The sequence below is a fragment of the Oryctolagus cuniculus genome, chromosome 9, assembly GCF_051225735.1.
Source record: "Oryctolagus cuniculus isolate XC-2025 breed Fujian yellow rabbit chromosome 9, ASM5122573v1, whole genome shotgun sequence".
Classification (NCBI taxonomy): Eukaryota; Metazoa; Chordata; class Mammalia; order Lagomorpha; family Leporidae; genus Oryctolagus; species Oryctolagus cuniculus.
The window spans coordinates 16,486,183-16,500,866 of record NC_142875.1 but is presented as its reverse complement, the minus strand read 5'-3'; the positions used below and the strand labels follow the sequence as shown (position 1 = coordinate 16,500,866).

General features: G+C 36.9%; 1 protein-coding gene across 10 annotated transcripts in view; it reads right to left on the bottom strand.

Annotated features, from left to right (window-relative positions):
* Positions 1 to 14,684, bottom strand: part of UGGT2 (UDP-glucose glycoprotein glucosyltransferase 2) — a 246,604-nt gene that overhangs the window by 190,122 nt on the left and 41,798 nt on the right. For all 10 annotated transcript variants that reach the window (XR_016212759.1, XR_016212760.1, XR_016212758.1 and 7 more), the window contains one exon: positions 11,935 to 12,109. Coding sequence is in view for 6 of the 10 variants with exons in the window: in XM_089303495.1 (XP_089159621.1) it covers positions 11,935 to 12,109 (175 nt within the window). In the remaining 4 variants the exon portion in view is untranslated. The remainder of the gene's footprint in view (positions 1 to 11,934; positions 12,110 to 14,684) is intronic.

The window sequence follows — 14,684 nt, the reverse complement described above, 5'->3', positions numbered from 1 at the left end:
AAAACCAAATTTCTTCGTACTGGTGGGTGGCTTGAGAACCTCCAAAAGGGCCGGCGCCGTGGCTCACTAGGCTAATCCTCCACCTTGCAGCGCCGACACACCAGGTTCTAGTCCCGGTCAGGGCACCGGATTCTGTCCCGGTTGCCCCTCTTCCAGGCCAGCTCTCTGCTGTGGCCAGGGAGTGCAGTGGAGGATAGCCCAAGTGTTTGGGCCCTGCACCCCATGGGAGACCAGGAGAAGCACCTGGCTCCTGGCTTCAGATCAGCACAGTGCGCTGGCTGCGGCGGCCATTGGAGGGTGAACCAACGGCAAAAGGAAGACCTTTCTCTCTGTCTTTCTCTCTGTCCACTCTGCCTATCCAAAAAAAAAAAAGAAAGGCAGTACAGAAGAGTACAGAAGAGGACCAAGGAACTATAGCCATCAACTGGAACTAACTTCCCAATAGGTGTATGGGAATAATTTGAATCCTTAAACACTGATCTAATATTGAGTAACCACCACTTCATGATAGAGATCAGCAGAAGAAATGCTTAGAGTGGATAAAAAAAAACAAAAATTAATAATTTTTGCCTAGGCCACTGAATTCTGGCAAAATTGTTGCATAGCAATTCAGACACAGACAACATATCCAATAAATGGGAAAGGAGGGAGGGAGGAAGAAAAAAAGAAGAGATGACAGAGCCTTTCTCACAGATTCTAATTCAACAGAATTTCACGAGATACAACAAATAGATCTGAAAGGAAAAATAGGCAAATCAACATCCACAGTTAGATATATTCCTCTCAATAACTGATAGAATAAGCATAGAATTCAGATAACCTAAGAACCAACAATTTTTATAAAGAATTCCACCAAAGAAAAACAGAACACTCAGCCCTTTCAAGTACAAAGAAACACTGACAAAACTACATACTCTGAGCCAAAAAACACAATTTAATAAATTTTTAGAAATAAATATGAAATATGGCTCAAACTGTAACAAAATGAAACTTGAAATCAATGATAAAAAATCTGGATCATCACAAAATATGTGGAAATTAATACTTCTAAATAAGCAATAGATCAGAGAGAAAGATTCAAGGAGATTTTTAATCTTATTTTTATTTTAAAAAAACTAAAAATAACAGAGCAACATTATACACTAAATGGACCTAACAGATATTTACAGAAACTTTCATCCTATAGTTGCAGAATACACATTCTTCCCAGCAGTGCATTGAACTTCCTCTAGGATTGATCACATGCTAAGCTATAAAGTAAGTCTCAGTAAACTCAAAAAAAAAAATAAAATTGAAATCATAGCACGCATCTTCTCAGACCACAATGAAATGAAGCTGGAAATCAACAACTCAAGAATCTCTAGAACATATGAAAACATATGGAGACTGAACAATATGCTCCTGAATGAGTGAGTCATGGAAGAAGTCAAAAGAGAAAAAAAATTTCTGGCCTTCTGTTCCCTGGCCTCTTGCCAGGAAGGGGCTGGCTTTAGCCCTTTGCCTCCAGGGCATGTGGCCTTTGGGCCACCTGCCCTAGGCTTCCTGGCCTAGATGCTCCTCCACGTGGCTGGATCCTGGTGCTTGGTATGAACCAGATTTACTCCTCTCTCTTTTAGATAAAGCTTCACTCTCCTATGCATCTTCCACACTAAATAAAAGCTTAAAATATAAATAAAAATTCTGGAAACAAATGAAGATGACAATACAAAATATCAAAACTTATGGGATACAGCAAAAGCAGTGTTAAGAGAAAAGTTTATAGCAATTGACACCTGCATCAAGAAATTGGAAAGGCACCAAATAAATAAGCTACAAATGCATCTCAAGAACATAGAAAAACAACAACCAAACCCCTAACTAGGAGAGAAGAAGTAAAATTGGAAAAGAAATAAATAAAATTGAAACAAAAAATACAAAAGATCAGCAAAAGAAGATCTGGATTTTTGAGCAGATCAACAAAATTGATACACTGGCCCAACTAACCAAAAAAACAAAAAAATAAAGAAAAGACTCAAAGCTACAAAATCAAAGATGAAAAATGAAATGTAACAACAGATACCACAGGATTAAAAAACCATCACCAAGAATTACTACAAAGAGCTATAAAACAACAAACTGTGAAACCTAGAAACAATGGATAGATTCTCGGACACATGACACATACAACTAACCTAAATTGAGCAATGAAAACATAGAAAAACTAAATAGACCAATAACTAAATTGAGATTAAATCAGTAATAAAGACCCTCCAAACAAAGAAAAGCCCAGGACCATATGGATTCATTGCCGAGGAGTATCAGACATTAAAAGAAGATCTAATTCCAGTTCTTGTAGAGATATTCAAAACAACTAAAAGGGAGAAATCCTCCCAAACTATTTCTAAGAAGCCTGCATCACATTAATTCCAAAGCCAGAAAAATATACAACAGAGAAACAGAACTATTGGCCAATATCCCTGATGAACATAGATGCAAAAATCCTCCACAAAATATCAGCTAATCTAATCCAACAACACATCAGAAAGATCATTCACCCAGAACAAATGGGATTTATCCCTGGGATGCAGGGAAGGTTTAACATTTACAAATTAATCAATGTGATATATCAAATTAACAAACTGAAGAACAAAAACCACATGATTATCTCAACAGATGCAGAAAAAGCATTTGACAAAATACAACATCGTTCCCTGATGAAAACCTTAAGCAAACTGGGGATAGAAGGAACATTCCTCAATACAATCAAGGCAATTTATGACAAATGCACGGCCAGTATCTTACTGAACAGAGAAAAGCATTCTCACTAAGATCTAGAATCAAAGATGCCAATTCTCACTATTACATTATATCTCAACATAACTATAATATAATTAACATAACTATACGTTATTATATATTCCTGGAAGTTTTAGTCAAAGCCATTAAGAAAGAAAAAGAAATAAAAGGGATATAAACTGGTAAGGAGGAAGTCAAACTATCCCTAAATGCAGGTGACATGTTTCTACATACATGAGACCCAAAAGACTTTACTAACAGACTACTAGAATTCATAAGAGAGTTTGGAAAAGTGGCAAAATACAAAATTAACACACAAAAGACAATAGCTTGTATACACAGTGCCATGGCTGAGAAAGAACTTCTAAGACCAATCCCATTCACAACAGCTACAAAAAAAATATTAAATACCTCAGGATAAATTTAACCAAGGAAGTCAGAGATCTCTATAATAAAGATCACAAAACATCAAAAAGTAGATGACACCAAAAAAAAAATGGAAAATTCATCCGTGTTCATAGATTGGAAGAAATGGTATCATCAAAATGTCCATACCAGCGGCCAGCGCTGTGGCACAGCAGGTTAAAGCCCCGGTCTGCAACACCAGCATCCCATATGGGTACTGGTTCAAGTCCCAGCTGCTCCAGTTCTGAACCAGTTCTCTTCTGTGGCCTGGAAAAGCAGTGGAAGATGGCCCAAGTCCTTGGGCCCCTGCACCCGCATGGTAGACCCAGAAGAAGCTCCTGGCTCCTGATTTTGAATCAGCATAGCTCTGGCCTTTGCAGACAATTGGGGAGCGAACCAGCAGTTGGAAGACCTATCTCTCTCTCTGTCTGCCTCTGCCTCTCTGTAAGTACACCTTTCAAAATAAATATTTTATTAAAGTCCATATTATTGAAACAATTTATATATTCAACGCAATATGAATCAAATTACCAAGGACATTCTTCTTGGATATAGAAAAAAAGATAATGAAATTCCTATGTAAATACAGGGGACCCTGAATAACTAAAGCAATTTTATATAACAAAAACAAACCAGCGGCATCACAACACCAGATTTCAAGACATAATGGGTTCCAAGATGGCAGAATAGCGACAGGATTGTCTGAATCATATGGGGCAAAATTAATATTTAAAAAGGGTTGAAACTACATGCCTGAGATAAAGTTGTGGGGAATTTGCAGTGGGAAGCCCAGTGAGAATAGCAGAAACAGTACAGGTTCACACTGAAAGAGTGAATAAGTAAAATAAAACAAAACAAAACAAAACAAAAAACAGCAGAGGCTCCTACCTGGAGAGGAGAGTGCTGGCCCCAGCATACCAGATTAGGGGGAATCCGCAAGTCCATGAAGCTGCAGATAGCAGTGGGAGGGAGTGCTTGACAAACTGCTTCTGAAGTTCCACATGGGGTAAAAATAAATGAACAAATAGGGAGGTGGTACACTTTTCTTCCCTCCCTTGACCTTGCAGGGACCTGCGGCCACTGGAAGAAGCCATTCTATTCCTTTGTTTTGATTTTTTTTCTATTTTTGGATGCAAGCAGGTGGCATCCACCCCTGCCTCCCATGTGCACACTCAGCAATAGCAGGGGTCACTTCACCCTCCACCCAAACAGCAAGGAACACAATTCAGAATACCTTCCCCAACCACACCAAGTAGTACTGCAAGGAGAAGCCCTGCCTATCAAAAGCTTGTGCCTACCCACCACCATTGAGAAGTGAGCAGGACCCCAGAAGGTGGGGGCTCGGCACACAGGCCTGTGACCTACAGACCTATAGCAGTTCACAACAAAAAGAACCATGCTCACAGGAAAGTCACCACAAATCAAAGGAGCACTTCAGTAAGCAGTCCAAACTAGTGCTGAGGACACCAGGTACTAACACCGGGGCATCCCACAGCTGTAAGGAGAAGGGAAGGTCACACCAACAGAGGTGAAGACCCTCCTCCATTCAGATATCCAGAAGACAGCTACCTTGGATACTTGCTCAACCCTAGAACACTGAACAGGGTAACTTGGCCACACCCACCACATATCTCACTGGAAGTATAACATCCCACTAAGCCACTAAGCCATACAAATGCCACAAAACAAAGGAAGAAACATAAATAGTAAGGAAGACATTATGAGCTCCCCCAAAGGAACTCTACAACACTTCAATAGAAGATGAAGATGAAGAGACTGAGTATAAGTCAGAAACAGAATGCAGAAAATTAATCATCAGATGCAACCAAAAGCAAATTCATGAACTAAATGAAAATTTTTCTCATGAAATTGAGATATTAACAAGAAATTAGAATGAAATACTAGAAATGAAGAACTCTATAGATCAAATAAAAAATGCAGTGGAAACTATTAGCAACACAGTAGATGAGAGAGAAGAAAGAATATCAGAACTAGAAGACAAATGTCTGGAAATTTTAAAGTCAGGCCAAAAAAAGAAGAAATTAGAAATCCAAAAAACACTGTTGGAGAACTAGAAGACATAATCAAATGACCCAACATAAGGTGCTAGGAGTTCCTGAAGACAGGGAAAGAGGAAAAGGATTAGAAGGCCTTTTTAATGAAATAACAGAAAACTTCCCCAATTTGGAGAAAGAAAGAGACATCCAAGTACATGAAGCACACAGAACTCCCAAAAGACACAGCCAAAAAAGATCTTCACCATGACACATTACAGTAAAACTCTCCACAGTAAAACATAAAAAAAGATTCTAAAATGTGCATGAAACACCAGATCACATTCAGAGGGATCCCAATTAGATTCACAACAGATTTCTTATCAGAAACTCTACAAGCTAGGAGATAATGGCAAGATATATTCTAAGTCCTTAGAGAAAAAAGCCGTCAACCCAGAATATTGTACCTACAAAGCTCTCATTTATGAATAAAGGTGAAATAAAGATCATTCATAACAAACAGAAATTGAAAGAATTTGTAACCATTTGTCCAGCCCTAGAAAAGATGTTCAAGGATGTGCTACACACATAAACATGGAAATCAGAACAATACTATGAAAGAAGGTGAAGGCAGAAAGCCGCTCAGCAGAAGTACAAAGGAAACCCAAAATAAAAAAAAATAAGATTACTAATGGAAAAATGGCAGTGCAAAGTCGTTACTTAACAATAGTTACCCTGAATTTAAGTAGTCTCAACTCATCAGTTAAAAGACATAGACTAGCTGAATGGATTAAAAAAGAAAACCCATCTAGTTGCTGCCTACAATAAACAGATCTCAACAACAAATATCCACGCAGATTGAAAGTCAAAGGATGGAAAAAAGACAATCCATGCTAACAGAAACCAAAAAAGAGCTGGTGTTGCCATCATAATATCAGACAAAATAGGTTTTGGCACAAAAAGTATTAACAAAGAAGACAAAGAAGGGCAATATAATGATTAAGGGATGAGTTCAACAGGAAGATGTGACTATTATAAATGTATATGCACCTGGATATTTAAAAGAAATGTTAATGGATTTAAAGGGAGACATAGATACAAATATAGTAGTAATACTCCATTTTCAGCAATGGATAGATCAACCAGACAGAACATCAGCAAGGAAACAACAGACTTAATCAACACTATAGACCAAATGGACCTAACAGGTATCTCTAGAGCTTTCCAGCCTACAGCTAAAGATTATACATTCTTCTCACCTTCTATAGGACTGACCACATCTGGGCCTTAAAGGAAATCTCAACAAATTAACAAATTAAAAAAAACTGAAATCATACCAAGTATATTCTCTGACCAAAATGGAATGAAGCTGGTAATCAACAACTCAGGAATCCCCAGAACATATGCAAAAACACGGAGACTGAACAACATGTTCCTAAATGAACAGTGGGTCATTGAAGAAATCAAAAGAGAAATAAAAAAATTTCTGAAAACAAATGAAGATGACAATACGACATATCAAAACTTGTGGGATATAGCAAAAGCAAGTGTTAAGAGGAAAGTTTATAGCAATTGGAGCCAATATAAAGAAATTGTAAGGCACCAAATAAATGAGCTATCAATGCATCTCAAGGACCTAGAAAAACAATAGCAAAACAACCCAAAACTAATAGGAGAAAAGAAATAATTAAAATTAGAGAAGACATCAACATAATCAAAACCAATAAAAGCAATAGAAAAGATTAGCAAAACGAGGAGCTGGTTTTTGGCAAGATAAACAAAACTGACACACCATTAGCCCAACTAACCAAAAAAAGGAGAGAGAAGACCCAAATCAACAAAATTAGTGATGAAAAAGATAAAGTAACAACAGATAACACAGAAATAAAAAGAACCATCAGAAACCACTACAAAGAGCTATATTCCGACAAACTGGGAAACCTAGAATAAATGAAAGATTCCTGGGTACATATGACCTACCTAAATTAAGTCACAAAGAGACAGAAAATCTAAAGGGACCAATAACCAAGACAGAAATTGAGTCAGTAATAAAGACCCTACCAACAAAGAAAAGCCAAGGATTCACTTTTGAATTCTACTAGACATTTAGGGTGAACTCCAATTATTCTCAAGCTACTCAAAAAAATCAAGAGGGACAGAATCCTCCAAAATTCTTTCTATGAAGCCTGCATCACCTTAATTCCTAAAGCTGAAAAAAGATACAGCAGAGAAGGAGAACTATAGACCAATCTCTCTGATGAATACAGATACAAATAGCCTCAACAAAATAGTAGCCAATTGAATCCAACAACACAGCAGAAAGATCATTCACCCGGAACAAATGGGATTTATCCGTGGGATCCAGGGATGATTCAACATTCGCAAATCCATCAATGTGATTCATCACATTAACAAACTGAAGAACAAAAACCACATGATTATCTCAACAGATGCAGAGAAAATAGTTGACAAAATACAACACCCTTTCATGATGAAAACTTTAAGCAAATTGGGAATAGAAGAAACATTTCTCAACACAATCAATGCAATTTATTACAAAACCATGGCCAGCATACTTTTGAATGGGGAAAAGCTGGAAGCAATTCCACTGAGATCCGGAACCATATAAGCATGCCCACTCTGACCACTGCTTTCCAATATGGTCCTTAAAGGTCCAGTCAGAGCCATTAGACAAGAAAAAGAAATCAAAGGGGTATAATAAGGAAGGAGAAACTCAAACCATCCCTATTTGCAGATGACATAATCCTATACATAGGGGGTCCAATACACTCCACTAAGAGACTACTGGAACTCATAGAATGGTTTGGAAATGTAGCAGGATAAATAAACACACAAAAATCAACAGCCTTTGTGTATACAGACAATAGCACAGCCAACAAAGAGCTTTTAAGATCAATCCTATTCACAACAGCTACAAGAAAACTCAAATAACTTGGAATAAATTTAACCAAGGAAGTCAGAGATTTCTACAGTGAAGATTATAAAACATTAAAGAAAGAAATAGAAGGCACAAAAAATGGAAAATTCTTCCACGTTCATGAATTGGAAGAATCAATTATTAAAATGCCCATACTACTGAAAGCAATTTATAGATTCAATGTGATACCAATCAAAATACCAAAGACATTCTTCTCAAATCTAGAAAAAATGATGTTGAAATTCATATGGAAACACAGGAGACCCCAAATAGCTAAAGCAATCTTATACAACAAAAACAAAGCTGGAAGCATCACAATACAAGATTTCAAGACAGACTACAAAGTAGTTATAATCAGATCAGCTGGTACTATACAAAAACAGATGGATAGACCAATGGAACGGAATAGAAACACCTGTATTCAATTCAAGCTTCTAGAACCAACTTATCTTTGACAAAGGAGCTAAAATCAACCCCTGGAGCATGGACAGTCCCTTCAACAAATGGTGTTAGAAAAACTGTATTGCCATATGCAGAAGCATGAAGCAAAGCCTTTACCTGACACCTTTCACCAAAATCCACTTAAAATGGACTAAAGAGCTAAATATATGACTCAACACCATCAAATTATTAGATAACATTGGGTAAACCTACAAGACATTGGAAAAGACCCCAGAGGCCCAGGTAATCAAAGCCAAAATCAACAAATGGGATTACTTAAAACTGAAAAGCTTCTGCACTGCAAAGTGAGACATAACGGGAGAAAATATTAGCAAACTATAGAACTGATAAAGGTTCAATAACCAGAACATACATAGAGATGAAGAAACTCAACAATAGCAAAACAAACAATGCAGTTAGGAAATGGGCAAAGGACTCAGACAGGCATTTTTCAAGAGGAAATCCAAATGGCCAACAGACACAGGAAAAAATATCAGGATCACTAACCATCAAAGAAATGCAGATCAAAACCACAGTAAGGTTTCACCTCACCCCCATTAGAACGGCTTTCATACAGAAGTCAACAAACAACAAATCCTGGCAAGGATGTGGGGAAAAGGGTACCCTAATCCACTGTTGGTAGGAATGTAAACTGGTAAAGTCACTATGGAAGACAGTGTGGAGATATCTCAGAGGTCTGCATATAGACCTATCATATGATCTAGCCATCCCACTCCTGAGAATCTATGGAAGGGAAATGGAATCAGCATATTAAAGAGCTATGTGTACCTCCATGTTTATCGCAGCTCAATTCACAATAGCAAAGACATGGAATCAACCCAAATGCCTGTCAACTTAAGACTGGATAAATAAATTAACATTTATTGGCCGGCGCCGCAGCTCACTAGGCTAATTCTCCACCTTGTGGCACTGGCACACCGGGTTCTAGTCCCGGTCGGGGCGCCGGATTCTGTCCCGGTTGTCCCTCTTCCAGGCCAGCTCTCTGCTGTGGCCAGGGAGTGCAGTGGAGGAAGGCCCAAGTGCTTGGGCCCTGCACCCCATGGGAGACCAGGATAAGTACCTGGCTCCTGCCATCGGATCAGCGTGGTGCGCCGGCCGCAGCGCACCAGCCACGGTGGCCATTGGAGGGTGAACCAAGGGCAAAGGAAGACCTTTCTGTCTCTCTCTCTCACTGTCCACTCTGCCTGTCAAAAAAAAATTAACATTTATTATTCTATAAACCATGTAATAATACACAGCAGTTAAAAATAAATGAAATCCTGTCATCTGCATCAAAATGGATGCCACTGGAAAACATTATACTTAGTGAAATAAGTCAGTACCAAAATGACAAATACCATATGTTGGTATCACCTGTTGAGGAACATTTTTGTTTCATACTATTTTTTGAACTCTTTACTTAGTGTAGGGTTAATTGTATGTGTATTAAGTTAACTGAAAATAGATCTTAGTAAAAAATAAGAATGGGGATTGGCGCCGCGGCTCACTAGGCTAATCCTCTGCCTGTGGTGCCGGCACCCCAGGTTCTAGTCCAGGTTGGGGCGCCGGTTCTGTCCTGGTTGGTCCTCTTCCAGTCCAGCTCTCTGCTGCGGCACAGGAAGGCAGTGGAGGATGGCCCAAGTGCTTGGGCCCTGCACCAGCATGGGAGACCAGGAGGAAGTGCCTGGCACCTGGCTCCTGTCTTCGGATCGGCGCAGCGCACCGGCCGTAGCAGCTATTTGGGGGGTGAACCAAAAGAGGGAAGACCTTTCTCTTTCTCTCTCTCTCTCTCTCTCTCTCACTGTCTAACTCTGCCTGTCAAAAAATTAGAATGGGAATAGTAGAGGGAGGAGGAAGAGGGTGGGAGTGCAGGTGGAAGGGAGGGTAGGGTGGGAAGAATCACTATGTTCCTAAATTTGTATATATGAAATGCATGAAGTTTGTATACCTTAACTAAAAAGTTTCTCGGTTTAACAAAAGATTGGAAAACATTACAAAAATAAATCCATTAACTTCAAAAAGAAAAAACAAAGAAATAAACTCTAAAATGTAATATATAGACTTCTGTAGAATAGAACTAAAGCAGTTCTTAGAAGGAAATACATAACAAATACTTCTGTTAGAAAAAAAAAAAGCAGACCTAAATTCATTAACCCAAGCACCACCTATAGAAACCAGACAACTAAAAAGACCTATACTATCACATATCAAACATATTTTAATGCTACAGTTTTATGTATTATGTAAAGTATATTATTAAATATTATGTATAGATTCTAAAAATATATATGTATATATGAAAAAGTGATATAAGATGTAGCAAAATAAAGATCTGTCCAACAAACTATGTGGAAACCAATGATTTTCCATTTGCAAAAAAAATAAAAAAATCACCTCTACCCACAGCACATTCAAGCAAGTTCTGATGGGTTAAAGACCAAAACAAAAACAATAAAACTAGCTCTGATAAGAGAATGTTTTTATGTCATCATGAAGAAAATCATTAGGGAAAAGTTGGATAATTAACACAATTAATGCTTGTGTTCAAAGATGTCAAAATATTTTTCAAAAATATCAGAAGATGAGAACTACATTCAAAATTCAAAGTATGGAAAAAAGATTAGTATTCTGGATATATGTAAAAATATCTATAAATCCATGAGAAAGTGAATATTGTAGGTAAAGGAATAAATAGGCAATTTACAGATGTATCTTTAATACTTTCATTACATTAAATATTAATGCATAAATTATTAAGAATTTTTGAGCTATCAATCAAAATACATTTCTCATGTTGGGAATATTAAAAAAATCCTTCCTTTAAAAACCATTGTATTCTAATGTGTAACAGGATTGTTGAATAAACAGATACAACAGTAAGTACAATGTAATTATTAATACAAAATAATGTGTTTGAGTGTGATAGTAACAGGAAGTAGGAACCAATGGGATACATTTGATCAGAAGTCTAAGTGAGAAAGTAGTCACCTCTCAAAAGAAAAAGGATTAGAAGTATTCATACACTACTCCTGCATTTTGACCTAAATATACTATATCAAGTCAAGTTTCTTCAGTGAGAGATTTTTACTTAAAATAACATATTTATGAGTCCTAACAAATACTGTACATATTTGAAGTATTTCTTAGTTACTGTTTTTTAATCCAAGTTTTAATTTTGTGCCATGTAGACCATAAAAGAATGTAAACTTGATACTTACAGAGTAGACAGATTCCCATTATTTTTCATATAAAATTCACATTTGTTAAGATAAAAAAAAATCTAAAATTTTCTGGTGAAATTTATTATTTAAATCTAATAAACAACTTATAATAAGAACTCTTTATATAGCCAAAATAATCTTGCATGAACCAAGTATGTACCTGAATATAATGGCGAAGAACATAAAGAATTTCCTCATTTTGAGCTTTTTCAGACAATACTTTGTGAAACTGACCAAATGCTCTGGTACCCATTTCTGCATAAAGAATAATCACTGGTAAGTTTTCTTTGTTTGTGGGAAATTTATGATCTCCTTTAAACAGATAAGGTCTTGGCCTAAAATAAAAGCAAAACACAAACTTTTAAAAGAACTGAAGGTCAAGTCAAGAACATATCAGAAATTCATCTCAACACTTTACAATTTGTTTATCAAACAATTTATAATACATAAAAGCACAGAAAAAGAATTTAAACATCCAGTGATCACTTTGTCCACATAACTTCTATTACATGATAGAAAAGAAATCTAGTTAATCCAAATTGATTAAAAATACTATCTTGTTTTGGGTCAATATTGTGCTGCAGCAGGTTAAGCTGCTACTTGCAATGCTGTCATCTCATGTAAGAGTACAGATTTGAGTCCCAGCTGTTCCTCTTTCAATTCAGCTTCCTGCTAATGTGCCTGGGAAGGCAGTAGAAGAAGGCCCAAGTGCTTGGACCCATACCAACCATATGGGAAACGAGGATAATGTTCCTGGCTCCTGGTTTTGACTTGGCACAGATCTGGCTATTGCAAACAGTTTGGGACTATACCAGCAAATAAAAGATCTGTGTGTTTCAGTCTCTTTTTCTGTCACTCTTCACATTAACAATAAATAAATCCTAAAAAAAGTTTATTTTCCAATAGGATTCATTATCTTTACAAAATAACAAATGACAACAATTTTCAATGAAGTAAGATTTATTTTTTGGTTAGAAAAGTATAACTTTTCACTACAGTTCATATTTACAAGGATTTTAAGAACACAGCAAAGACACTACCTTATATGAAGATTATGTTTCATGAATAACTATTCATGAAATCCTCAAGGATTATATATATATATTATATATATATATATAATATATATAGTCTTGGTATATCATCACAAACTGTAACTGACATCTTATTTGCCAGGCACTGGTTTAAATTCATTATCTGTATTAGTAAACTTCAGTATTAAAATTAGATGGTTATGGTCATTTATTTAAACTTTTAAGTTTCAGAGGCTCAGGGAGGTTAATTTTTCAAGACAAAATAAAAAGAAGTTAGAATTTCAAATAATGTCTATGGTATTTCAAAGCCCCCTTCTTTTAACAATTTAGACAGGCAGAAAGCAAACTAAGCTATGATGAGAATAATAATAAAAAGGATATTGGGAAATAATCTTTTATCTAATGAGTTCAGATCTCCACACATTCAATTACTATCCTTAAGTACCAATTACTAGAAAGAGGAGAGCACGAATAATATTGCTACAACATGCTAGTGAAAAAGACTGCATTTTGAAATGAAGTAGAATGGATTCAAATAACAGCTTAAATACTCACTAGTTTTGTAATCTTGGGTAATTATCTGATCTTCCTTGGGTCTATTAACTTTTTTTAAGATTTATTTATTTGAAAGCCAGAGATACAGAGAGAGAGAGAAGTAGAAAGAGATCTTCCATCAGCTGGTTCACTCCCCAGATGGCCACAACAGCCAGGCTAGGCAATTCAAAGTCAGGAGTTTCTTCAGGTCTCCCACACAGGTGAAAGTACTTAGGCCATCTTCTGCTGATTCCCCAGGCATACTAGCAGAGAGGACTGGAAGTGGAACAGCCAGGACTCAAATCGTTGCCCATAAGGGATGTCCACACTTCAGGCCTGGGCTTACCCTTCTACACCACAATGGCAGCCCCAGGGTCTAATTAATTGTACTGAAGGACAAAAAGGAATGTTCTGTGGATTTCTCGAAATGATTTGGAAATTATCTAAAAGAGCACAAATCACTTGTTTGGTGCTCAAGAAATGATCACATTTCTCTCACAGTGCAAACTATCTATGTACAATATTAATGAAGAATACAATAAAGGGAATAAAGGAACCAAAACTATATCATTAATGCTAAAATCATGACATATATATCTAATCTATGTAACTGTGATTACATGATACATAACACTCCTTTATAAAAGGATATTCATGAACCTGATAGCTCTAGTTTTGGAGACAAGTATGAGAGTTATATAAAAATGCTATCAATCACAAAAATTCAGAGTACTGTCTTTTATCTGCCTGCAGAATGTCATCAAAATGGTAGAACTTAGAAATTGAGTATTCATATAAAACCTAATACACTGAATATGTTGTTTAGATGTAATTAATAGAAAGATGTATCAAAAAAGAGAGTTTGGGGCCTGGCACTGTGGCGAAGTGGGTAAAGCCATCGCCTGCAGTGCCAGAATCCCATATGGGAGCTGGTTCGTGTCCTGGCTGTTCCACTTCCAATCCAGCTCTCTGCTGTGGCCTGAGAAAGCAGTAGAAGATGGCTCAAGTCCTTGGGCCCCTGCACCCCTGTGGGAGACCCAGAAGAGGCTCCTGGCTTCAGATCAGCACAGCTCCAGCCATTGCGGCCAGTTGGGGAGTAACCAGCAGATGGACAACTTCTCTCTCTCTGCCTCTCCTTCTCTCTAGGTGTAACTCTGACTTTCAAATAAATAAATCTTTAGAAAAAAATAGTTTGGATTAAAAAGTGGATAAGGTAGGCATGGTTTATTAATTGTGACAGATATCCTAACATAAGAGGTTAGTAACAGGGGAAACTGGTTGTCATTTCTAGATTCCGACAAATGTATCATATCAATACATTAATAGTAGGGGTCCTACTATG